At 38.2% G+C, this 27,897-nt stretch overlaps 1 protein-coding gene across 2 annotated transcripts; it reads right to left on the bottom strand.

Moving 5' to 3' along the window:
- Positions 1-1,625: 1,625 nt before the first annotated feature.
- HMGCS1 (3-hydroxy-3-methylglutaryl-CoA synthase 1) lies at positions 1,626-27,758 on the bottom strand. Of its 2 annotated transcripts, XM_006166950.3 has the most exons (11): positions 27,629-27,758; positions 22,042-22,100; positions 10,017-10,474; positions 9,455-9,580; positions 8,762-8,926; positions 7,635-7,800; positions 6,435-6,605; positions 5,821-5,927; positions 5,048-5,173; positions 4,396-4,559; positions 1,626-3,409 (listed from the first exon to the last, which is right to left on the bottom strand). In XM_006166950.3, exons 3-11 carry the CDS (start codon positions 10,462-10,464, stop codon positions 3,320-3,322), a joined length of 1,563 nt encoding a protein of 520 aa, XP_006167012.1. In that variant the 5' UTR covers positions 10,465-10,474; positions 22,042-22,100; positions 27,629-27,758; the 3' UTR covers positions 1,626-3,319. The 2 variants fall into 2 exon arrangements, with proteins under 2 accessions (XP_006167012.1, XP_006167013.1); XM_006166951.3 differs by lacking the exon at positions 22,042-22,100 and having other exon boundaries at positions 27,629-27,755.
- Positions 27,759-27,897: the final 139 nt, after the last annotated feature.

The following is a 27,897-nucleotide window of genomic DNA, read 5'->3' as shown; positions in this document are numbered from 1 at the left end:
AGGTTCTGAATCTGTGAACTCAACCACAGATCAAAAACGTCATGATGGGACCAGCAGTTGGCATGATGGCTATGTCGCTGGACTCCCCATGTAGTTGACTATGGTTCGAGTCCTAGACCCAGTGTCTTAAAACTCTCGCTGGGTGTGCACATGGAATTGCAGTGTGGCCATGCCTACTGGGGGGTGATTTCTCCTTTTCTGTCTTTGTCTTTCTGGTGAGCACACGCGCCCTATAGCAAAACCCTCTCCCCCCCAAAAAAAACATCATGACATTGGGAACTAGCAGATGGTATAATGGTTATATCACTGGACTCCCTCATGGCTGACCATGGTTCGAGTCCTGGACCTGGCAGCTTGAAACTCATGCCAGGTATGTATATGTGTGTGCCCAAGAGGAGAATGGAGAAGGTATTGTAGTGTGGCCATCACCCCCTGGCAGGTGATTTCTCACTTTCTGTCTTTCTGTCTCTTTGGCAAGCACATGTGCCCTATAGCAAAAATCTCTTGGGAAAAAAAAAAATCACATTGTTGCTGACAAGTACTATATAGGTAGTCCTAGGATGGTTGTGTCTGTATGTAACATGCCCAGACTTTTCTTTTTTGCCATTATTCCTTAAATAGAGTATAACAGCTATTTACATAGCATTTATGGCATACTGGGTATTACAAGTTACCTAGATATGATTTACAATATATGGGAAGCTATGTATAGGTTACATGCAAATACTGTACCATTTTATATAAGGAACTTGAGCATCTGTAGGTTTTTCATATCCAAGAGAGGTCTTGGATCATTACCCCATGGATATCAAGGGATGACTATATAGTTTATTTATGTCTGTCTTCCATGATCAGGAGACTGAGATAGCATTGCCAACTGGGTCTTGCTGCTGCAATCCACCCAGCTTCAGCCAGCCCCAAGTCATGGGCATACACTCGCCCTGCATGCTCAGGGAAGTCTCTGGATGCAAACCTAAAACCTTTCCATGTATGCCAGTCTCAGTACCAAGTTTTACCACTACACTGCCTTTGTGCCCCTGAATATATATATTTTTAAAAAGAAAATATCCAATAGTGATAGAGGTTATGCAGAAAAATCAAATTAGAGACATGCTCCTGTGGATTAGATCCTTAATGAAGAAAGGCCATTTTGTACCTTGGGATCACTAACAACATAGGACTTGCAGGCTGGCAACTCTAGATAGTAGTGGGCAGTTCTATTCTGAATATAAAATTTGCTTTTACTTGCCAATCCTTAGTCTTAGGGGTTTTGTTCATTTTTAAGGAAAACACAGTAACTCTATAAATATTTATAGCAAAGTTTATACATGTTTACCACCCAATTTAGAAGTTAATTTCTTTGACGTATAATAATATGTTATTGGTATAAATTCCTCTATACTAGACAAATAGCTCTTTAAAGGCAAGACCCTATATCTTGTACATCTTTTTATTTCTGGCTTAAGCAGAGTGCCTTGTTAAATTAGGTGTTCAAATATTTGTGGAATAATGAATGAATGAAATGAGTAAATGAACTGAAATAAATACCCGTATTTTAAAATAGCGTATTAGTGGACTTCTCGCCTAAGTTGTTAGGTCAGGGAAAAAAAGAGTACTCCAATATCTGAAATATTTCTCTAAAACTTTATTTCAAAGTTATTCACCTCATCGTTAATAAGGTGTATGGTTAATATTCTGTGCCAGTATTACCAGGCCTGCCCATTGCCTGCAATGGACTTTGAGAAAACCCATTTCCCGGCACCCAAAAGTTAAATTACTCTTTTCAAAACATACCGAACTCCCAATACTTGCAAAAAGTAATACATGCACCATTTTCCCACCATTATTTAAATCTGAACTTACGTTATTAATCTACATTGGTGATGTGAAAATGAAGTCATTTTAACAAATTATAACTGTACAGATCAAAACACTACTAGTTAATATTAGATAAGAGTATTTTACAAACACTACATTACATATTACCTTGCGATCTGAAACAATTACATTTCATATTTGTGTACGTTTATTTTAGATAACTGAAACTTCACAGAATTTAACAGAAAATAAAGTTTAAAAAATTTAGTTCTGTACATTAGTTCCAACTATCTCTATTTTACAACCTATAAGGCTCATGTCATAGTTCAGCACCAAAAAGATCTACAAAACTGTCTAATCTTATTCATCCCATGTGATAGTAGTTTGTTGTTTCTTTAAGGTGAAAAAGTCCAAGGAAATGCTTTATAAATCCTACTTCTTGACCTTGAAGTGGAATATTCTTTTTGGCCAGTCAGACTATGTAAAAATTGGGTTATTCTTTGTTATTTTCACTGAACAGAAATAAACAAAGGAAAAGAACTCACACCAGAAATTTAGGTTGTCAGTCTACGAGTTGACTTTATAACACTGAAGCATTAGAAGTAACCTAATAATGCCCTGCCCCATATTTCCTCCCATTTTATTTTTTTCAAAAAAAGGCAGCCAGAAAAATGTTTCATTTATTTTTTAAAAAATAAAAAGACAAAGAAGGATTGCAATAACAAATTTCCTCATGCACACCTCTAATAACATATTTCCATGTCGTTCAGCATAACCCGCCATGTGCTGACTTGGGAGCACGTGTAGAGGTATATCCATCGCTCCCAACTAGACCGGGTTCTATACCAGACTCCTGCTGAAGACTAGCACCTCTGTGCAGAGGTCATTAAAATCACTCAGTCACTACTGACCCGAACTTAACGCAACATTCCAGATTCCAGAACCAGTGTCTTTGTCCCAAGTCTTTTCTTCCACTTCAGGAATTATAAATGTTAGAAAAAGAACACATTTGTTTTTGCCATTTTCAAACAAGATTTGTGTATAACATATTTTAAGTCCACATTCCCCAAACTAGAAAGTTTTTTCAAAAACCACAGGTACTTTCAGTAATTTTGTTCATTTAAAGTATAAAATTCTCACATATTTAAGAAAGGTTTAACTGGAGACGAGTGCCTCTGCTTCCTTCTGCAAGAAGCACACGATTCATCACACCATGTTTAAAAACTAAACTTCATGCATATAAGTGGCCAAAGAGGTATGAAGTTTTACAAAGCCCTTGACGTCATTCGAGTACATTTAGCATTGCTAGACCACAACAGGAAGCATATTGAGCAAAGAAACTTTTCCAAGAACACGGTAATTTTCCAGGCTTCATGTCAGTCACATAAAAATTTAAGCAACGTGTAATGTTTTTACATTGTCCCCAGATAAACCATTCCTTCAACCATACCCACACCCCACCCTCAAACCCACATCGAAGCCTTGCATTTTGCAGAGTGTCTTAGTGTTCCCCATTACTGATGACAGTAGCTTCAGGTTCTGCTGCTGTTGCAGGGAGTCTTGGCACTTTCTTAGCAGGGCTTGGAATATGCTAAAATGAAAAGAAAAATGTTTTTAACTCTTAGGATTTTTTCCCACTAGAGCAACTAATAAAGGACAACTTTGGAGAGGTTATGCTAATGATATACTCTCTATGACTTTTCATGGAGGGGACTAAATATCCGTTCTTCACCTTGTGGTGGGTTTACTATACAATCTATACAGCAAGAGAGGGGAAGGCCAAAGATCCATCATACACAGTATTTCATTGGTCATCGGGAAATCATGATGCATTTTTGCATAGAAAAACAGAAAAATATGTCATGACTTGCCCAATGACCTAATATTTGTTGTATCTTGTGTTTGTAGCTCAAGCACTGGTGACTTGACTTGCTATCTAACTTGTCTTAAGAGCAGGAAGTGTGATGATACATTTGCCAAAGTTGTGATAAACAAATAAAATATATAACGTCCAGGTTATAAAGGTCTCCATTTGAAACGTTACTAGCTGTAACTCAGGGCAAGTAATTTCACTTCTTGGGGCTCATCTCTAAAACGAGAACAGTATCATTTATAAACCTCAGGTTGTTGTACAGATTAAATAGATAATCAAGTAAAATGCCTAGCATATAATAGGAATTCAAATCATTATTACTATTTCTTGACAATTTAGAGGTAGACTTTTACAATAGTCTGAGATGAGATATGAAGGGCTTGATCCCCTGGACCTACTCTGTCTCTTGGTGAGATAGCTACCACACATGAGCCTTCTCTCTATATCTGTTTTTCTTTAAATTCTGGTATTACTGATAAAATCCAGTGTTTACTATGCACTTTGAAAATGCTAACAATTCAAGAGCAAAGCACTTTATACAGCTGAAAATGAAACAGCTGGAATCTGCTCTTAGTACCTTTGTTCTAAATTTCTCTACTGACATAATTGTTAAATCTCAGGTAGGTCCTCCAAACCCTGTGATCTGGGGCTAGAACCCTCTTACCCTGTCAAAGAGCAAGATGAACACAATAAGCCTTAGTTACCTCAGTCGCCGTGTTTGAATGCACAAGTCCTACGCCTTCATCCAAAGTGTCATCATTTGGAGAGGGACGCCGAGCATAAGTTCTCCTGTGTTTTTCATCCACTCTAACTAGGTACCATGTTCCTTCCAAAAGTGAATCTAAAAAACCCTGGGGAACATAGTTGACTAAAGGAAAGGGAGAAAATATGAAAAAATTAGTTATGATATACAAACTCATCAGGCAATAAAGCTAAAAGTAAGTTTCACATTCCTTTACAATTTTCACTGACAAATGGTTAGTGCTGAATGAAGCCTGGATATCCAAACTATTGACTTAGTTTGCTAAAGGACATGTGTCCTCAGCAGAGAGAGATAGAAAGAGAGAGAGTGAGAGAGGGCACACGCATCCCCAAGAGGGGGGTGGGCATGCTGAAAATCCCTCCTTCTCCATTCTCCTCTTGGGATTCTGAGCACACACACATGTGTTCCATGTGTTCTCCAAGCCACCAGGTCTGGGACTTGGACTGCACAGTTGGCCTTCAGGGATCCAGCTGCCTTAACCACCATGCCACCGGCTGGCCCTGATATCCTTATTTTATATGTAGCATGAATGATGTTAATATAGCCCACTAATAGGCTTTGGAGTTTAGTTAAACACAATCTAATATTTTTACCCAAGTGATGAGTATCCTCTCTGAGCTTCATGTTTTCAGCAAAGATATCTGGCGCCACACAAGTTCTTGAGTCAAGTCTTGATTTAAGATCACATAAACTTGCTGTTATTTTATCAAGAGCAGATCCTAAAATGGTAAATAATTCCAACATCAAAGACAAAAAATACCATGTCTAAAAAAAGCCTGAAAATCTTGCAAATGAAAAAACAACTTTTAATTTCTTTTAGAATTATTGGCTATTGTTTAATTAAAAAGGTGGTATCTATAAGGGGACTTTGAAAATTCATGGGAAAATGGAATTAAAAGCATGAATTTATTTTGGAGCAAAAAAATTTTAAAGCCATGCAGTTTTTTTCATAATATGCATTCTCCATGAGCTTTCTGAAGGCCCCTCACATTTGATAAAGCTTCCTGTGATCTCTGACTAAACATTCACTCAGCATTGGCCAGAAGACAAGTTAGGAAACAGGTGGGATTTGGAACTATAATTAAGCTGTAAATGGGCAATCCATGGTATAATAGCAAAGTAATGCTAAGTTTTCATCAGTTTTTCTCTATGGTTTTGCTCCTTCCTACAGAAAAGGCACACACAAACAGTTCAGACCATAAACCTATAAAAATTAGGCAACTTCGTCCTACCCTTTTTAAGTTGATGAAGATTAAAATGTTGTAATGATCTATGGGACAGATTCAAGTGTTCACTTGAGATGTCTCCTTAATCAATCTCACCACAGTAGATTCTCAGTAGTCTTGCTCTAAGACTTAGCACTTACCTGGTGTGGCATCTTGTGTAACTCTGAGAGAGTACAGAGTGGCCGCCAAACCAGAACCATAAGAGAATACTCCAATCCTTTTTCCTGCCAATTGCTGAGGTGAATACCTGTATAGGGCAAAAGAACAGTTAAGAAATTTACCAGATCCCAAACTACAATGCGTAAGAAGCCATCAAGTAGAAATAAAAATGTATACTACAGGTTAAGGTGATATCTAATTAAAGTTCTTTGCATCTGAGTTACACTTCTTATGTTACAGTAAACATACACAAAAAACAAGAGTTTTCATCTTTTTTGGGACTGGTATGGCTTATGAAAGGTGTTATACCATAAAATAAATTCCTTTGTCAACTAGAGATTAATGGTTCACTACTGGTTGAGAATAATAAAACTATGAAAATGGCAGCCAGAAAACTCAATATAAAACAAAAACTTCTGGAAGAACCACAGCCTCAACCCATATATCTTACAAATCAATAGCCAATAGCAGACAAGAGAGCCTGAAGATAAAATATCATTCTGTGATCTACAACCGACATGCCCAGCACTCGATCTGATCTTAGAAATCTAACATTCCCAAATGAGGGGAGTTAAGTAGCTGAAATTATACTTACTGTGCGAGAACGGATGCAAGGGAACCATAGACTGAAGATGTGTACATATTTCCATTTTGATTTGATACAAGCAAAGATGCCTTTGTCTTCTGATTAAAGAGTTCAGAACTAGCCTTCATAAATGCCTTTTCCACATCTCTATCAAAGTAGGTATCTTCTAATTTTACATCCCTGAGTGATTGTTTTAAAAAAAAGACAATTTTACAGTGTCCAAAGACTATGTTTTTGTTATATTAGATATTATATAGTGCGTGCAATTAGTAATCAAACCTCCAAGTGTGTATGATTCTTTTCTCATTTCTGAAACGTCAAATAGACATTATGCTAATTGCTATAGATGACATTAACAGTTATAGGTACATGTTTTTTTTTTCCCCTCAAGATTTTTTTAAATAATCAAGTTAAAATGCCTTGATTCTAATAGGTTAACAGATCTACTGAAGTTTTATTGGCACTAAATAGTATATTATTTAAAGTCCATAAAAATTCCTATTTAGTTAGAAAATTCGTGCTATTATAGTAGCCAAATCTTAAAAGTCAGGTAGAATTTACTGACTAGGGAAAGGACACAAGCAGGGAGAAATAGTATGAGGGTAACATGCACAGCAAGTTAGCAAGCCTAACAGGTGAGAAAGAGATGGGTGGAGTAAGACAGCAGACTCCGGTGGGGGCAGTGACAGTCTGGATATAGGGACAGCATTTAAGGAGAAGAGCAGTGAATATGGGCCCTTGTTGGGTTATACTACTATAGTGAAGATGCAAATGATGCTAAAAGGAAGAAACCATGAAATCTGAGTAGAAGTCATGTAAAATTTGTGTAAGTCACCACCTCTCTGAAACTCAGTTTATTCATTGATTAGATAAATAAATTAGCCTGTGTGATTTCTAAGAGTCTTCTGTGTCTCAATTTTTCAGGTCTTTACAAATAATAGTTTAAGGGCTGGCAGGTGGCATGGTGGTTAAGGGTGCTGGATTCCCACATGGCCAACCATGGTTCGCATCCTGGACCTGGCAGCTTGCTTTTTCACTTTCCCTTCTCCCCACCCCCCCATCCCACTCTGGTCAAATTAAAATAAAATAAATGAGTAAATAAAGTTAAATAAAATAATTCTTTTTAAAAAAAATTAAAATAGTTTAACAGTTATTTTTTTAAAAATGCTCTAATATAGAAGGAAAAGAACTATTAATAGCTCTTCTTACCCAAAGGCTTCCAGGCCACTATAGATAGTATTTTTATCTCTGTTCTGGTCATTAAGGAAGTCATTCAGCAGCATCCGAGCTAGAGATTTCTGAACCAGTTTACAATATGGTGAGTGAAAGATCATGAAGCCAAAATCATTCAAGGTAAAATCTTTATCATTTCCCTCTGAAAGAGAAGTCCAAGAAAACTATGAAATTCATAAACCATGAAAATTTGAAGTTTGTCTATAGAACAAGGCTAGGATGTTTTTATATCTTTAAATCGCAACCCCAAATACATACATTGTATAATGAAATCACTCTAGTTTAAGATGCAGATTTAAAAAAGATATCCAGAGATGGAATAATATGTATTATATACTACTACATCCCATAGATGTTCAAATTTGGTCATAGCACATTAGCAGGATCTCTAATCAATTTGGTGGGTCAGAACTAGTACTTTGTTTAACAGAATAGAGTGTTTAGAAAAGTAAAATAGGGCAGAGAAATAGCAACAGCATAACTTGCAAGATGAGTTTCAGCTTAACACGCATGTATTGTATGAAGTACACTTCTTACTGTGAGTTCTAATAAAAAAGTTAGAAAAATCACTGTCCTCTTAAATACATTCAGCTAAAGTATTATGACTTCTGTATTATAATATCATTGATTTTTATATAATAATTAATTTCTCAGTGCCTCCAAAGCTTTTTCAGGATTAAAAAATGAGATGAATGATGACAGCTAAAAAGCAAATATGATTCACAGGTTAAGTGCAAACAGATTGTTGGGGGCAGGGATTGCTTCCTTTACTTTTCTCTAAGTCATAATTATAAACTCTAACTTTGTTAAAAGACATCTCTCAAAATCTCTCAAAACATGAATAAAATTTAAGCCATTTTATTTTACCCTACTTTGATTTTTTTTTTAACAAGCAGTAAGTTAACCTAGGTATTTTGCAGAGAAACACCTCATCTCCAGAGCTTTTTTTTTTCCCTAAATTATACATTCTCAGAAACCACGGGAAAATGTTCTTCAGTAGATGAGGAAGAAATGGTTAAGAGGACACTAACAAAGGATACTCATGAAGTAATTTCTCACTAATGACACTTTGCATATTACAGTGCTCTCAAGATAAAACCCACCTTTCTGCCACTGGGCACGGATCTTCTTGCGGTAGACAGAATAGCAGCGGTCTAATGCACTGAGGTAGCATTGTATGGAGAGTTTTCCATCTACTATAGGATATTCAGAAAGCATATCAGGCTTGTAAAAGTCATAGGCATGTTGCATATGTGTCCCACGAAGCCCTATTAGAACAAAAAGGGAAGATACCATATGCATTTCTGCTTTTGACATTTCTATGTTAGTAATCTACTGTGTTATCTAAGGACCTCTGTAAAAATCTCATCAACTCTTGCTACTTGCCAGTATAGAAATCAAAACATGAAGCCAACACAATTGAAATGAAACATAACAGTATCCAGTCCTAAAACTCCACTTTGGTAAACAACCTTTTCATGTAAGTTTCATAAATCTGGGAGATTACAGTTGCCTTACTAAACTAAAGATAAATTAAACTTGCCAATGACTATAGACAAATTCCTACTTTAAATTATGACTTAAATCCTACTTTAATCCACTTTACTTTTCTGAAAAGTAGGGGATTCACTACCTATAATTCATAAATTTTCTATTAGAATTTAAGTAAAATAATACACATAAAGCAGGTGATGTTTAAATATAAGGAAGACTCAACTAAGTAGATTCTATTTCTTTCCAAATTCCTTAGTATATTGTAAGAAAAGGAAAAGAAAACCTTTTCCAAACACACTCACCTCGGTCAAAAATCAAAGGAGCATTTGGCCCAATTAGCATAGCTACAGCTCCAACTCCGCCAGTAGGTCTAGCATTTCCTGTGGCGTATACAGCAATATCTCCTGCAACTACCAGGGCATACCGTCCTGAAAAATATTTTTTGATTATTTCACAAGAAAGTGGTCAACACTATAAATATCATACAGGTATACTAAAGTCTGTTATATTTCTCCCAGAATATTCTTTCCCCATCTTTGATAAAGAAAAAAAATGTGACTACATTCTGAAGAGACCATTTGTCCTACAGGATGAGATAACTAATTCACAATTCAGGTAAGCTGAGTTATAGCCATCTTTCTAAATATATTCAAGCATGTATAATATATGGAAACAGGAAAAGTTCGCAGATGGCAATTCAGGTAAGTCGAAAGTCATATCTTTCTGAGTATATTCAAAAATGTATACTATATGCAAATAGGAAAAGTTTGTATATAGTATTAATTATAAGGTCATTTGGGTCTATTCATCCTCAAGGATATATGTTTTTTGTTTGTTTGTTTTAAATCGAGGTGTGTAACATACCATCCCAAGAACTGGATTCAATCCAGTTAACAGCATTGAAAACAGCAGCTGTGCCACCATAGCATGCATTAGTTGTATCTATTCCTTCTATATCTGTATTCCCAGATTCTTCAAACAGTTGCATTAAGTTAGTCTTCACTGACTTTGATTTGTCGATGATTGTCTCTGTTCCAACTTCTAGCCGTCCAATGCAATCATAGGAAAGGCTATTTCTCTCCATAAGATTCTGAACCACAGTCATGCAAAGAGAGTTGATATCTTCTCTATCTGTGCAGAAGCCCATCTTGGCCTGGCCCAAGCCAATGGTATACTTTCCAGCATCTACACCATCATATTTTTCCAACTCTGCTTGGTCAACATATTGAGACGGAAAATATATCTCAAGGGCAACAATTCCTACATCTTTTGGCCAGCAAGCTTCTGCATTCAAAGGAAGTGACCCAGGCATGGTGAAAGAGCTTTAGAAAGAAAAACAGAAAAAATAATTGCTTTAGGTTATAAGTTGCTGTTTTTCAAGTTCATAGTTGAGAATCACCTGAAATAGTAGATTAGTTTCTCTAAGTTTAATACATTTTAAGTATCCTTTATCTGAAATGCTTGGGACCAAGTGTTCAGGATTTCATATTTTTTTTTTTTAAAGTTTAGCATAAGGACCAGCAGTTAGTGTAATGGCTGTCGCTGAACTCCCATGTAGTCAACCACGGTTTGAATCCCAGACCTGGTGGCTTAAACTCACGCCAGGCGCATGTGCGTGTGTGCCCAAGTTCCTGAGAGGAGAATGGAGGAGAAGGGATTGCTGTGGCATAGCCATCCCCCCTGGGGGGCGATTTCTTGCTTTCAGTCTCTGTGTGTCTCTCTGTCTCTCTGGCAAGTGCATGTGCCCTACAGCAAAAATCTCTCAATAAATAAATACATAAAAAAGATTAGCATATACCTGAGGTATGTTGGAAGACCCAGATCTAAACACAAAATTTGTTCATGTCTCATGGGAGGGACCAGCAGATGGTATGGTGGTTGAGGCACTGGACTCCTACATGGCCGAACATGGTTCCAGTCCCAGACCTTGCTTTTTCACTCCCCCACCCCTTGCCTCCCGTATTGCTCTCTGGTCAAATTAAAATAAATGAATAAATAGGGACAAGCAGTTGGCATAATGGCTATGTTACTGGACTACCACTTAGTTGACCAAGGTTTGAGTCCCAGATCCAGTGGCTTAAACTCACACCAGGCACATGTGCGTGTGTGCCCAAGATCCCAAGAAGAGAATGAAGGAGAAGGGACTGTGGCGTGGCCATCCCCCCTGGGGGGGTGATTTCTCTCTTTCTGTCTCTCTCTGTCTTTCTGGTGAGTACATGTGCTCTATAGCAAAAACCTCTCAAAAATAAATAAATAAATAAATAAATATGCAAAAATAAATGATTATTTTAAAAAATTCATTCATGTTTCATATACATTTTACATACTTAGCCTAAAGGTAATTTTATATATTTTTTGTATTGCAGCACTTTGACTACAATCCATCACAGGTCAGGGGTACAATTTTCCATTTGTGATATCATGTCAGTGCTTGTTTTGGATTTTGGATTTTCAAATTAGGGATGCTCAACATGTATGTAAAATAGCAATTGTATGAATGGAATACTATCATTTAAAATTACAATCTTTTAGAAAGACTCTATTTTATTCAAAACTGAGTATCTTTAGATTTAAAACATGATCAGAGCTAAGCAAAACTCAATAAGGTCTTTCTATATTGTAAAGAAGGGTAAGATGGGGCTGGCAGATGGAGTGGTGGTTAAAGGCGCTGGATTCCCACATGGGCGACTATGGTTCGAGTCCTGAACCTGGTGCCTTGCTGTCTCACATTCTTTCTCTTCTCTCTCTCTGGTCAAATTAAAATTAAAAAATGTATAAATAAATAAAGTTAAATAAAATAATTCTTTAAAAAAAAGGGTAAGATAAAATACAATAACAATTTAGAAATGTGGCTAACAAATTAGAATTTAATTACCTGATCTATTACTGATCACCCACAAAAGTTTAAATTAATCAGTCATTTACTCAAAGATATAGATTATTCACAGCTGTTGACTTTATGGAACTTTAGAAATCATTAGATCAAGCAATATTGAATTTTTTAGTGATCTAAACAGTCTTGGCAAATAGAAAAGCCACAAACAAGAAGTTACCAAAGTAATCTGCACAAGGCTCCTACTATTATAATCTTATCCTTTGAGAAAACCCCTATAAGAGAATCTAAATGATTAAAATTTTATGCCAACAAATTCCAGGACCTATCACACGGTCAAATGCCAATACTCTATACTTTTCAGTTGGTGTATAGGTGATAAGTGGTCATGAAATCATAAGAAATAACTTATCTTTTAAATTAGGGGACAAAACCCTGATAATTTGAAAACTTGAAATCCATATATTATCTGTATGGTAACTAACTCTCAGATAACCTCTTAAAACCAACTTGGGATAGTGTAATGGTACATTGCTGGACTCACGTTGTTGACCAGTTGGGGTGGCTTAAAACTCAGGCTGGGTGCATGTGCATGCATGCCCAAAATCCCAAGAGAAGAATGGAGAAGGGATTGTGGTGTGGTCATTCCCCCAGGGGGGTGATTTCTCACTTTCTGTCTCTGCAGGAGTGCACACATTCTATAGCAAAAATCTCCTTAAAAAAAAAAAAAGAAAATCTCTTAAAACCAATTCTTCTTTAAAAATAAAACAAAAAACACCACAAAGTTGGACTTCAGCCACACTGAAGACTTTCAGCACTGTCTAGATTTACTTACGAACTGTAACGAAATTGCTAGCCATGGATGACCATTGCCATGTGCCCACAAGCAAGTATATTACTCTTTCAGACCACTGATTTCTTTAGAGGTTGTGCTAGTAGGAAGAGAAACTATTCTAGATATTTCAAATAGAAAAGGTTTTATTTAATAAGGGAAAAGATTACACTGGTTGTTGGCTGAGCAAGAGGAGCAAAAGAGAAAAGTAGTTATTGAGATTGGGAGCCTATATTCCCACTGAAGCTCCTGGACCTAAAATTATACCTTTGCTGCTGAGTGACCCAGACTCTTACTACTGCTGCTGCTGCCACCACTGACTAGAATAAGAGAGTACTTTCTTCCCACCTTATACCCTCACAAATTCTTCCATCAACATTGAACCAGAAGCCAGTTGGCATAGGAGTCAGTGAAATGTAGTTGTCAGCTTTAAAGAGTCCCTTAGCTTTATTTTACTTGTTTTTTGTTTGTTTGCTTTTGTTTTTTAATTTGTTTCAATTTTGACAAAGGGTGCATGCTCTTGGCAGAATGGGGGAGAGAGAGAAAACACTCCACATGGGACTTGTGAACATGGTCTTGCCACATTCTCTTCTCCTTTATTTTTCTATCCTGTCATGCTTTGGGCTACGCACATAGACATGCCTGGTCCATCTTTTAAGCCACTGGGTCCAGGATTCAAACCTCAAGGTTGGCCATGTGAGATCTGGCTATCTTAACCACCAGTCCTATTTCTGTTTTAAAGAAAGAATTCTTTCCATATCTAAAATTGTACAACTTGACTTCCTTTCAGGTATGACATAAATGGATGGTGCTGTTGCAGGAGGCAGAATTTCATCTCTTAACTGACCTAAGGGTCTTGGTTTATAAGAGTTACCTGGGCAAAACTGATGCACTAACCTATACTTGATCTTAGCCAAAGGCTGAGAAATGATAATAATTCACTAACCTTCTATATCATTGACCGACCCACAACTAAAATGAAATGTCAAACCTTTTATTTATATCATCTGTACTCTTGTATTCTGCAAGCTCTGGTACAGTATTAGACATAATGAAATTATAGACTATTGCTACAGTGGGTTGTTAATTATTAAAATCTTGAGAGATTATCTAAAGCAGAAAGGCTCTGTCCTTAAATCATGGAACCTACCCTAGAGCTCATAGGTCATCAAATGATATTAACAAGCAAAAAAATAAGCACCTAGAAATATACCCACAATAACTAAGTTAAAGATCTTAAGGGATTCTGGTTGAATCTTATTTCTAAATAAAAAAATCTTTTCATTTTGTTTATTCATCCAAAAATGCTAACATGCTACATTCCAAACATCTGGGATTAGTTTAATGGAAGACATCCTTATCCTCTCAAATATTCACTGTCTTGTGGGATAGTTAAGATTAAAAGACACATAATAATAAACAGGTAACAACAAAGTAACATTATATAAGAGAACTTCAAATTGAAGTTTGAAATCCATGCACAGTTTTTTTTTTAAGAGGTTTTTTTGCTATAGGGCACATGCGCTTGCCAGAAAGACAGAGAGAGACAGAGAGATAGAAAGCGAGAAATCATCCCCCAGGGGGGATGGCCACGCTGCAATCCCTTTTCCTCCATTTTCCTCTCGGGATCTTGGGCACGCATGCACACATGCCCAGTGTGAGTTTAAGCCACTGGGTTCAGGACTCGAACCACGGTCGACTACATGGGAGTTCAGCGACAGGGCCATTACGCTAACTGCTGGTCCCACACACAGTTTTTTTAATAATATACTTTCCAATGAACCTTTAAAAGACCCACTGTATTATAGAGAACTATCTGACCTAGCCTGGTGGCAAGACAAAGAATGTAAAGAAACAGTTTCTGAAGGTCAGCTGATGGTATGGTGGTTAAAGTGCTGGACTCTCACATGGGCGACCACAGTTCGAGTCCCAGACCTGTTGGCTTTCTTTCTCACCTTCCTTGTCTCTCTCTCTGGTCAAATAATAATAATAATAAATTAAGAATAATGAATGAAATTAAATAAAATAATTTTTTTTTAAAGAAAGGTTTTCTAGTTACAGCTGTCTGACCTGAGTCTTAGGAATGGGTAGGAATATTCAATAAGCACTGTAAAAACAGATGGTGGTGGAAAAAGATGTTCAATGGGTCAAGCATAAACTAAGGACATTAAAAAAAAGTCTTAGGGCTGGCAGGTAGCATGGTGGTTGGGGCACTGGACTCCCACATAGCTGACAACGGTTCAAGTCCCAGACCTAGTTGCTTGTGCTTCCTCACTTTTCCTCCCTCTCTTTCTAGAGAGCATATTGTGCCATATAACAAATTTTAAAATTATGATAAATAAAATTAAATAATTAAAAAAAAGTCTTAACTAATTTATTTTAATGAAACATGAGCCCCAGTGAGTGGATCAGGCAAACCAGGTAAGGGGTCTTATCATAGAAGCTCTGGTATACAGATGTTGGAAGTTTCAGTTTTATCATGAAGAGAGTAAGAAGCCAAAATATTTCAAAAGGAATAACATGGTCATTTAAGTTCTCAGATCACTGTTTTTCCACCTATGGGACCAATTTAGCAGATGGCAAACTTTTTTAATTTAAAAAGTTTTTTTTTTTTTTTAGTTTCCAGTGTGTACACTCACCAGAGAGAGACAGAGACAGAGAGAGACAGAGAGAAAAAGCATGCCCCAATGGTGCATGATCATGCTGCAATCCCTTCTGCTCCATTTTTTCTTTCTGTCAGGATTTGGGAACACACATAAACACCTAGTGTTTTTCAAGCTGCTGAGGCTGGCATTCGAAATACAATCAACTATGTGGGCTCTGGATCTCTTAACCACTAGGTTATGGGAGTTCTCTGGATAGCAAAGATTTTTCTTTTTTTGATAATTTTTTTTTTTGCTATAGAGCAGCACATGCGCTCACTAGAAAGACAGAGAGAGACAGAGACAGAAAGCGAGAAATCACCCCCGCCAGGGATATGACCACACCACAATTTCTTCTTCTCCATTCTCCTCTCAGGATCTTGGGCATGCACACACATGCGCCCAGTGTGCGGTCAAGTCACCGGGTCCGCGACTCAAACTGTGGTCAACTACATGGGAGTCCAGCAATGCAGTCATTATGCCATCTGCTGGTCATAGGATGGCAAAGATTTTAAAAAGGAAACAGGAAAAAAAACAAAAACAAAAAGCAAAACAAAACCCAGAAAATATAATATTGCATGGCACACTGTAAATATAAGGATTTTTAAAATGAATTTTCTTTCTTGTTTTTTTTTTTTTTTTTTTGTTGTTTTTTTTTTTTTTTTTTTTTTTTTTTTGAGAGGTTATTGCTATAGGGTGTGTGTGCTCGCAGAAAGAAACAGAGATACAGAAAGCGAGAAATCACCCCCCGGGAGGATGGACACACCACAATCCCTTCTCCTCCATTCTCCTCTCGGGATCTTGGGCGCACATGCACATGTGCCTGGCGTGAGTTTAAGCCACCGGGTCCAGAGTTCAAACCATGGTCTACTACATGGGAGTTCAGCAACATAGCCATTATGCCAACTGCTGGTCCCTAAATGAATTTTCATGTAAAGATTTGTTTAATTTTTCACACATATATGGATCGTAATATAAAATGTATTTCTTTCTGAGATTCACAGTCAAAACATTTTGAGGATCATTATTTTATAGTCACTGGTGCTGCACAGAGAATGGATTTTTGTGAGGAAGTTCAAATCTTATATAAGACATGGGTCATGAGCTAGAACAATTACTACATGTTGGGTGAAGAAATGGTTTTAAAGAATAAGCAGCAAAAAAAAAAAAATTGGCAGAAATTGTGGTTGATTAAATGTTAGGAAAACAAGGAAGTATTTAGAATGACTCCCAGATTTCTAGCATTGACTGTTTTGAGACTTCACAGGCTCTATGTCAGTCAGCACACTAGGTGAGTAGAGAAATACCTCTCCACTTTATTCTACCCTTCCCTTATTCTATTGAATTGTATTTCCTTCTGTTCTTTTCCTTGGTAAGTAGGGTTCAACCAAACCAGCACTCAGAACAAAAAGAAAGCAGGCTTGGACAAGCTCCCTTTGTTACGGTCATTTCACCATACATAATTCTGCCCACTATATTCTACTTTCACATTATCTATTCCCAAAACATCCAGTGCTTTCTTTAACAAACTACGTCTTGGTTTTGCTATTTAAGTTATTTACATCCATAGATCATATAGATCACATTTAACCCACAAAACCTTCCTAAACTGATCAACTAGAAAGGGTTCTTATTAACCTCTTTCAAATTTACAAAACCACCCATTAGACAAATGACCTTTGGCATTTATTACTTCTCTTCTATATTATCATATTTCATCAATTAAGTCACACCCATTGCCTAGGGTTAAAGGAGCCAGATCCCACATGGCCAACAGCAGTTCAAAATCTCAACGCTGGTGGTCTGAAAAACACACCAGGAGCATGTACGTGGATGCCCCAAATCCTGAAGATAAAGAAATGGAGAAGGGATTGCAGTGTGATCATACCCCATAGATGGATTCTCTCTCTGTCAAGTGCATGTGCTCTCTGGCAATTAAAAAAAGTCAAACTTTAAAAATTTTTTTAAACATTTCTGAAATCAGGATTCCTCCTACAATTGCTATTAGATAAAGGGCAGTTATGATGCTGTCATTACTACCCATGCACAAACACCAAGATTGCCAGCACCAGCACTTGCAGGCAACAGTCAACAGCCTGAAAGAAATTCCCAGAAACAATACTGGAGCACTCTTCACTCCTTGGAACCAAGTGACCTGAGGAGGGAGTTAAAGATGGTGAATCCCTATGCAGGAGTCAAAAGCCAAAGCTTGGCAATCCAAAATCTTTTCATCCTTTTATGGACAATTTAGTATATGTGCTGCCAAAGGGAGCACTATGGACTCTTCAAAGGAATGCTATATCCATCAGTACTCTTGATGGCGTCTCACTGTGAGTACTGGGTCTAGTCTTCTCTGTACCCCACGTTCCTGCATCGGCACAGAGAATATTATATGGAAAATTACAGATATCTAACAACTTGAGTCAAAAATAATTCAGAAGAGGCAAACACTAAGTATGGAAAATTGATCAATTCTTTAATGTGTTTTTTACTTGTATTTTCTTTTTTATATAATGTGCAAGAAAAATGTGCATTTATTTAGTTTGATAAAAATCTATGTCTAAGTATAGATAAACAATTTAAGTAATCAAACATAGCACTGCTAATTAATTGGCAATGATAGCATCTTAAATTTATTGCATCCTAGTTTCTCTAGAAAGTAAGAAGTGCAACATTCAGTGCTTCTACGGTTTCACTTTGCAAATATCTGTCTGACTGTGGATTGGTTTGTACTCTCTTAAAATTCATCATTTTAAAGCCTTAACCTTCAGAGTGATGGCATTTGGAGATAGGGTTTTTGAGAGATAATTAGGTTTAGAGGTCATGGGGGTTGGAGTCCTCATGATGGGATTAGCAACCTTGTAAGATATCAGGAGCATGTGCATGTTCTCTGTCTGCCATGCCAGGAGACAGCAAGAAGGCAGTCATATGCAAGCCAGGAAGAAAACCCTCTACAAGAGTCTGACTACTCTTGCTCCCTGACCTTCAGTCCCCAGCACAGTGAGAAAATAAATGTTTAAATCACCTAGTCTACAGTATTTTGATATGGCACCCAGGAATAGTAACATAGTCCTGTCACTTCAACAAAGTCTAAACTTCTTGTAGTCTTCTCAGGTCTTAGACTTTTGTAAGCTTCATTTTACCAAGCATAGTACGGTGCTACTACTACCTAATTCCACTGTGGGCCAAAAAAAAAAAAATTCCTAAACACAACTATTATTTGCCAATTACATCCTCTTAACACCAAAATTACTGACCATAGTTCTGTACTTAATATAGGAAAAACAATGCCATCGCCAACATTCAGGGACAGGAGCATAAAAAGAGACTAAGAGAGGCTCATTCTATAAAAGCTACTAAAGTCCTAAAGCTGAAAAAGTAAAGCTAAAGGCTCTTATATCCCTACCCCCTTCATCTTTAACTCCCTTTCTGTGTCTCAAGTCAATGGAAATAGAAGACTACTGATTTTCTGGATGTGAGGCACTGGAAGTAGTCAATATCTCTGCTCTCTTTGAGGCTCATCAGAAATTATTCCTACCACTTTTATGATGATCAAAATTTAGCTCCCACTTTGCTACACTGATGAAATGAAGACATAAAGGGACTAATGTCATTAAGCATAGAGTCTAAGTTTAGAGTAAAATATGATAAAAATCTTTTGTATAGTCTACAGGAAAGCTCTATTTAGTGGTAAAGGAAAAAAAAAAAAGCAGACCATATAGGTGTACCCCTCCAATATACTAACCCCCTGTATCAACAAAGCAGAGGCAGGAGAATAACTACCTTCCCACAAGGTTATTCTCTTGATTCTTTTCAACCCTTCAAACTACTCTAAATATGCTAATGACAGTGTGATTTTCCTTGTCTGGTCCAATAGTTGTAATGCTCTAGAAAATAAAATGGTCAATACATAAAATCTTTTCGAAGGTATGAAATCAATCTGTAAATAGTTTCCCACTAATAAATTCAGTCAAGCCTTTTTAAGAGCATAAAGTAGCAACACAGGTTAAATGTTAAATCGTTCTTACAGTGCTTGTACAATTCTCTATAAAAAGCTATAATACTAGCTTCAATTCCAAAATTCATTCATATTTGCCATAATCTGACCAGCTCTGATCCCTTTGCATTACAGTACCTTCCAGAGGTTAAATAAGTGACTTGCTTCATTTAAAAACAAATAAAAAATGTAGGTTAACTAAACCCACATACATCAACCTGAAAGTGAATCATGACTCAGACCTTGATGTGGAAAATTTTTTACATTCTCTAATACTGTCAATATTACTTGTTCTCTGAGAGTTCTGATAGCAAAATAATACAAGGAAGTAATTGTTTCCATGGCATTTAGAAGAACAGAAAGTTGATCGAGTTTCTGGTTTAAAGTGTTTCTTTAAACTATTTTTGTAGGTGTGTGCTTGCAAACATTCCCTGAAGTAGGCCAGACAGAAATTAGGAAACAAAAAGACTAGCCAGTGTTAACCATATATTCTGCCGGAGAATGAGTTATTCTGGTTAATTCACTATGCCAAAAAAACCCAAAAAACAAAAAAAGGAGGAGGGATCACAAAAATTATCAAATTAGAATGCATTTTTAGGGGCTGGCAGTTGGTGTGGTGGTGAAGGGCGCTTGGACTCCCACATGGCTGACCATGGTTCGAGTCCTGGACTTAGTGGCGTGCTTTCTCACTTTCTTTCTCACTCTGTCCCTCTCTGGTCGAATTAAAATAAATAAATGGATAAATAAGATTAAAAAAAGATAAGAGCTCTTTTAAAATAAAAAAATACTTTTTAAAAACTGTAACAGTTAAACTACTCACATCTACTTTTCATCTTTTGCTGATAAGGTGTCTTATTTTTTATTTATTATTTATTTTTTGGAGAGGTTTTTACTATAGGGTGCGTGTGCTCGCCAGGAAGACAGAGACAGAGAGACATAAAGCGAGAAATCACCCCCCGGGGGGATGGCCATGCTGCAATCCCTTCCCCTCCATTCTCCTCTCAGGATCTTGGGCACGCACACACACGCTCCCGGCATGTGTTTAAACCACCGGGTCCGGGACTCAAACTGCAGTTGACTACATGGGAGTCCAGCGACATAGCCATTATGCTAACTGCTGGTCCCAAGGTGTCTTATTTTTTAGATTATTTTATTTACGATTAAAATCTAACCAAAATAAGAAAGAGTTAGTGTTTATGAAATAAATAAATTTTATTCTTATATTCCATATTTTAAAAGGAGGGAAAGTAACACTTTTCCCACCAGAACTTCCAAATCTTCTAACAAGAAAGTACCAATAAAGGACTCAAGTCTTCACACTAACGAGCTGGCTCAGCCAGCCCCTCTGGTGGGCAAAAAGAGATCCATGTCCTATTTCCAAATGCTTTCTGAGTGCTTCCTGCCTAGGTCACAGAAAGGGCCAATATAATCCCAAGAATAAATCTGTGAATGAAAGAGAACCAAAAAGGGGGAAGTGGAGGGCACTCAGGGTAATCAGCTGAGGATATGGGGCAAGGCAAGTCCACATCTATCTCAGTGACTGTGTGAAGAGGGACTTCGGAAAGGGATGCCTGGACTGTTATGCCAGCCTTCTGAGCTCTCTATCTTCACTCTCTCCCCTGTCCTAGTCAATGAGTATCTTTCTAAAATGCATGCCTGATATCTGTCAAGATGCTATTTCAAATTCTTCTAATTTCCCCCTCTATTGTTTTGCTTCAGCCCTTTTGCACTAGAGGAGAAGCTTTTGGAGTGCAGGAATGTACTTTGTTCATCGTTGTGTCCCTGGTGCACAGCCCATTGTTTGCATATTATAGATGCTGAATGTTGAGTAAATGAAATCCTACTAGCCTTCTAATCTAAAATTAGTAACAATCATAGAAAAATCATAACAGTAAAATACAGGAAAAAAAAAAAGCAGACTTATAAGAGAGGCAGGCACTCCATGGCAGTATAAGAAAGCAAAGATGGAAATAATTAATTATTGGTTCAAAAACATTTGCATTTACTGTCCATTCTCACATAATTTTAAACACTACCCACAGTCCAGATATATATATTTTGAGGCTATAATTTATTTTATTTCTTTTTAAAAGAATTATTTTATTTAACTTTATTTATTTCATTTTAAAAATTTGACCAGATAGGGACAGAGAGAGAAGTGGAAGGTGAGAAAGCAAGCTGCCAGGCTCAGGTCTCTAACTGCGGTCAGCCATGTGGGAGTCCAGCTCCCCCAACCACCATGCCACCTGCCAGTCCCCAGGCTATAATTTAATGGCAGACATGCTTAACTGTGATTTTTCTCTGATTAAGTCGTTTATACTATTTAATATGTTTTATTACCTGTGTTTTTTCCTTTAAAAGCAATGACTAGTTTTTTTAGTTTCTTGATTTTAAACATTAGCTTATTAAACACAATATTAGTCTTTTGATGCATTATGGCATCAACCAACTTGTAATGTTAACCCTGAAGAGTTTTAAGACTGTACGTCACATATAAATGATTATTTTCTCTAGAATAAAAATTAAATTACCCTCTTCCATTAGAAAGGAACACTTTCCTTAAGCATCATGACAGGATGCCATACCTGTGTGAAGGACAGAGAACTGCAGTCTCCAGGTCTGTCACTGTTTCCTCCTTCGGGCACTAGGAATTTCAAATAAGAACTTTTAAAGTCATAAATTACAACTTCAAATAACAGGACTCCAATTCAAAGTGAATTAAATAAACATTTCCTTATTTAATTACATTATATAGAACAGAATCTGACACTTTCTTAGAACAAAAATGATGCTTAAAGCTTATAATCTTTTTTTTTTTTTTTTAGTTTGCCAGAGGGTACACGTGCTCACTAGAGACAGAAAGTGAGAAAGCATCCTTGATGGGGGACAGTCACACAGCAATCCTTTCTCCTCCATTTCTCCCTCCTTTCAGGATTTTGGGCACATAAGCACATACTCCTGGTGTGTTTTTCAAGTGGCTGAATCTGGGACTTAAACCATGCTATTGGCCAAGTGGAATCCAGACACACTAACTACCACATCACCAGCTGGCCCAAGCTTATAAACTGTCCCCTTCTTATTAGCCCTTACAGTGAGTGGTAGTTCAGTTCTGGTCATGAATTAAAATAAGCTCTTACTACCAATTCAGGCTATAAATCAAGTGTGATGCTAGGAAAGTTGCAGTTTTCTTTACTAAATTTGTGTTTTCAAGAATTTGGAAGAAGAAATACAAATAAGTTGTTCTGGGCTAGCAAAGTAAAGATACTACATATTCAAAAGCTTGCTCTGTACTTATGAACTTATGGTTTAAGCAGCAATTTGTGTTACTTTGGGTCTCGATTTCCTCATCTGCAAAATGAAGCTAAAATATCTGTCCTTCCCAGCTCATTGTAAAAGATTGTAGAGAAGATAAAATATGTGAAAAAAAGCTCTGTTAATATAAAGCACCAAAGAGATTGATCATTATTATATGTATTATTTGTATTTTTCCAACACAATAAAGGTATCTTGAAAGACCTAATTCTTTTCATTTAATTAATCTTATGTTCATATTTTTCAATGCTGCCATCTTTACCCTCTCCAACCTTTTAGAAAGTGATTTTCCCCCTCAGTGCTTCAGTTAAAAAGCAGTTAGCCCTGGCCTCATAGTAGAGTAGGTGACTGACTGACTGAAATTGCTACATGCCACTAGCAGATGGTGGTTCAAAAACCCCAACTTGGTTGGCTTAAAACATGCAAGCGCAGGCATGCATATCTGGGATCCTGGGGAGCTGAAGGAGTAGAGGAAGGAGATGGTACTATGACCAGGCCTTATAAAGGGTGCCTCCTCCCTTCCCCACACCTCACTTCTATCATGAACAAATATCACAGGCTGTTACTTCACACAGTAGCTTCTATGTTTATTGCAAACACACTTCCTTTGTTCTCAATTTAATTGGCAAATTTAGCATTTATACTTGCCTGATTAACTGGAAACTACATCCAGATACTATTTAGTAAAGTTTTACTTCTTCTACAAAATTAGATCACTTGAGAACTATTCATAGCCTTAGTTCCTTTTACTTCAAGTTTACCTTGAAAAAAAAAATCTTGGGTTTTGTAAACTACTACAATCCAAATAGTCTCTCTGATTATAGCGTTAGACATGTACTTTCGAGTAAATAACCTTTGTTCTTTATTATCTCAAATTATGCTTTTGTCCTCTGAGAATTAAACACCACAGAGACTTATACAAGTATGTCATTCATACCCAACTCTTCACAGCCTATGCTCTATGGAAAACTAGTTATGGTTGGTCTTCTTATCCATCCTGGACTACTAGACTCCTATTGGGACAGGGGCTATATGCTGATTATTTTGGAATCCCTTTCAAATCTTGGAGTAAAGGGTATCCAATGACCATTTTTTGAGTGTCTGAATCTGATGCTAAAACAACTAGAGGGACCAGCAGATGGCGAAGCGGTTATGTTGCTAGAGTCCCACATAGCCTACCACAGTTCAAGTCCCAGACCCAGTGGCTTGAAACACATGCCAGGTGCATTTGTGTACATGTCCAAGATCCCAGGAGAGTGGAGGAGAAGGGATTATGGCATGGTCATCCCCCCTGGGTAATGATTTCTTACTTCCCCTCTCACCATCTCTGTTTCTCTCTCTGGCAAGCTCATGTGTCCTAAGACAAAAACCTCTAAAAAACACACATACATGCAACTAGAGAAAAAAACTTATACATGTAAGTTCTTTTTTTATTCTTTAAGAATTATTTTATTTAACTCTTATTTCTGTATTTTAATTTGACCAAAGACGGACAGAGCAAGAGAACAAGAGAGAGAGAAAGTGAGAAAGCAAGCCACCAGGTCCAGGACTCAAACTATGGTCAGCCATGTGGGAGTCCAGCACCCTTAACCACCATGCCACCTGCCAGCCCCAACATACATGTAAGTTCTTATAGCAGCCCTCACCAGAAGTTTTGTTTGTCTGTTCAATTTGCTATAGGGCACATGTGCTCAGAGAGAAAGAGAGAGAGAGGAAAGTGAGAAATAAATCAACCCCCAAGAGAAGATGGCAATGTTGCAATCCTCCTCCATTCTTCTTCCTTCTCTTCTCAGGATTTTGGGCACACAAGCACACACGCCCTATATGTGTTTCAAGCTCCCAGGTCTGGTACTCAAATCACGTAGTGGGCCATGTGGGATCCAGCTGCCATAACCACCACACCATTGGCTGCCCCCCTCACCTGAAGTTATCGGGGTTTTTTTTTGGTATTACTTTTGAGAATGAACAAATAATGTCTAGAGGTTTAAGAAAATTGACTATCTGTTGCTATCATTCAAAGCAAATGGTAGTCTTCAATTGTTTACAGATCCCAAGGTAAATAATGTAGGGAGACCAAATGGAATCAGAAAATCATAGTGGTTAGTCTTATAATCATTCCTTTTGCACCCACATGCAACCACAAGCCCTGCAAAGATGAAGTCTGTGACCTTTGAGAGATTAAGTTCTCCTCTACTGGAACTAATCACTTGAAAGATATCAAGTGAGTATCAATACATGCCAAGCATGAGAATGAACAGATTAAGAATCTAGTCCACCCTCCCATTAGGTTAGGTAACATGTTTCTCAAACTTTGTGATCTATACTGCCTTCTCAAGCCACAAAAATATCACATCTTTCTGCATTTGGTTTTATAGTAACAGAACATAAAATTGTAAGACTAGGGCCAGCAAGATTATGTGGTGGCTAAGGAAATAGATACAACATGGCTGACTCCGCGGTTCAAGTTCTGGACTTGGCAGCCTGAAAATCAAACTGGGTGCATGTGCATGCCCAAAGTTCCGAGAGGAGAATGGAGAAAGGATTATGGTTTGCTCATCCCCTGGGGAGGAGGGAGGTGATTTCTCACTTTCCCTCTGTCTCTCTGTGGCAAGCACATGCCTCTATAGAAAAAAAAAAAATCTAAAAATAAATAAAGTTTAAGACTATACTGATTTCTACATAAAATAATTGGATGTTGATATACGGTCCATCAAGTTCTTCAAACCACACCTCCTCATATCCATTCAACTAAATTGTGGCTGATCCAGTCAGTTTTTAAATCATACTACAGGACCCAGGAAACCCATGTTACATTAATATCTGGGGACTTCACATTTTTTTCTGTGAAAAGCTCTCTAGGTAACAAAATCTCCTCTCTCACTCTCATGAAAGAAATAAATAATAAATAATATCTCACATCAATCCCACAGTTAAAAAAAATAAACAAGAGTGTGAGACATACCTTCTGAAAACTATTATAGTCTACTGACTATAATAGAATTGAACTGAAGTAAACTAGAATTGAAATAGAGGGAAAACTTACAAATTTAGGAGTGAGATATCTATAAAGAAAAAAAGCATTTTTTTCCTCCCATAAGATATGCTATCCTGTTGTCACTTCTCCACAAAAAATAACTGGAATTTATAAAAATTGTGAACAAAAACCAAAACTGGGGCCAGAGTGTGGTGCAGAAGGAAAATGGAGCACACTCTGTGAGGTGGACCCACACGGGAAGGTTACAGAGTTGCTCTAGAGACCTCCCTGGGAACTCCTAACACATTCATGCACAAGATCTGTAGCTCACTGAGGCTGGGGGTGGATCACCATGTTGAGACACTGTTGAGGGTGTTGTCTTGTTCACAGAGTAAATAAACTTAAAAAAAAAAAAAAAAAACCTGCACAGATGTCACAAGATGCAAAGAACCACTGACACATGTTAAGGATATTTAAGCTGATAAATCTGTGCAATGAGTCCAAAACCCATCTCACAGGAAAATGTGTTAACTTGTTTGCTTGTTCACAGAGTAAATAAACTTAAAAAAAAAAAAAAAAACCTGCACAGATGTCACAAGATGCAAAGAACCACTGACACATGTTAAGGATATTTAAGCTGATAAATCTGTGCAATGAGTCCAAAACCCATCTCACAGGAAAATGTGTTAACTCTACGAGAACTTCTAATTGTCTCAATTTTGTTCTTGCTGTCGTTTTTCATGATTCACCCATGAAATAAAGCAAATGCTAGTAGCAACCAGAACCCTTCATCCTATCAAAGCAGGCCGCTGCAGCGGTGGGCAATGAAAGAAGCTCATGAGGCCCTAAGCCAAGGACGGAGTGGCAAGCACGACAAGCAGGGAGAACCTCACTTTACCTGTTCCCAAATCCCTCTTTCGGAGTGAGTCAGAATAATCCTTCCTCTATTATTGGTTAAGACTGGAATGTTTTCAAAGATTCCATACAAGTAATTTTGAAATGTCCATGACATTGTGTGAAGGCTCTGTGCGTGTCTGTCCATTACAACACTATTACCACGTCTGGCTGGTCTCAAAGCTATTAGCAGGAAGGTGGCGCGCGATTTCAGAACACTAAGGAAACCCATTTTTTAAACATTTTTTCCTCCTTTCACACACACACACACACACACACACACACACACACACACACACACTGGGTCACCCTCAGGCTGCAGTTTGTGTTTTTTGAACAAAACTTCCAGTATTCCTCACAGGTGGCACTCCCAGATCCGAAGCAAGCACAGAGGAAGTTGCCCAAAGACCCGGTGTTCAGCCAGGGCTACACTGCAGCAGTGATGCTTTCCTGCCCTCGTGCGAGGGGACAAAAGTGACGCTGCTCATTTCTGCTTCCATCAATTCTAAGTGGCAGCAAGGGGACACACCCCCTATCAGCCTCCTCCTAAGCCTCATCTTCCTCATCCTCTGGCATTTCCCACCCTTATCCAAGGTTCTGGGAACGCCCTGGCAGCCCCGCTCCCTTCTCTTTCATGCCTGACGCGCCCTCAACGCCTACCCCGCGGTCACAGCCACCTCCCTGGGACCTCCAGCTCCTGACTGTGTCATGAGAACAGCTGGCCATCATCGCCCTTTAGCCTCTGCCCTCTGTGACCCGCATGCCCACACCAGTGTCTTCGGCCCCTCCGCAGACTGGCTGGTCTGCCGCAGGTCCTCGGCCAGGGAAACCCCCTGCAGCTCCCACTCCCGGCGCCCCATCTTCCCCAGCCGCAGCTTGACTCGGAGCTCGAGCTCCTTCGGGCCTAGTCAAGGACGTTGCCTCCGCCCGGCACGCACACCACCCGCTGCGCCTCGGCAGCACTGCTCTCCTCCCCGGCGCAGGGCACTTACCCAAACGTGACCGGGTGATGACAGGAGAAAGGAGTACGAACCGCGAAAAGGCAGTACGCGGCACCTCCCCTCTGCCACCAGCTTTATAGCCGCCTACCCACCCGATTCCGGCACCGCCGGGAGTCGGTGGGAGGCGGGACAGTAGCTCCAGGAGCCAATCGCGGCCGGCCGAATACCACCATAGCGCCCGCCCCTCAGCTCAGTTTCTACCAATCAGGAAGCAACTAGAGGCGGTAACTCGCTAAGGTTTTCCCTGACGGCTGGAAGGG

Source organism: Tupaia chinensis, unplaced genomic scaffold (genome assembly GCF_000334495.1).
Source record: "Tupaia chinensis unplaced genomic scaffold, TupChi_1.0 Scaffold144378_1, whole genome shotgun sequence".
Lineage (NCBI taxonomy): Eukaryota > Metazoa > Chordata > Mammalia > Scandentia > Tupaiidae > Tupaia > Tupaia belangeri.
The sequence above is the reverse complement of the archived record's forward strand: the minus strand, read 5'-3'. Positions and strand labels throughout refer to the sequence as shown.

Coding starts and splice junctions, on each gene's coding strand:
- HMGCS1 (XM_006166950.3), bottom strand. CDS start 10,464: ATGCCTGGGTCACTTCCTTTGAATGCAGAAGCTTGCTGGCCAAAAGAT. Junction 9,581..10,016: donor TGAATCCAGTTCTTGGGATG/GTATGTTACACA, acceptor AATATTTTTCAG/GACGGTATGCCCTGGTAGTT. Junction 6,606..7,634: donor AGTGGCCTGGAAGCCTTTGG/GTAAGAAGAGCT, acceptor ACAATCACTCAG/GGATGTAAAATTAGAAGATA.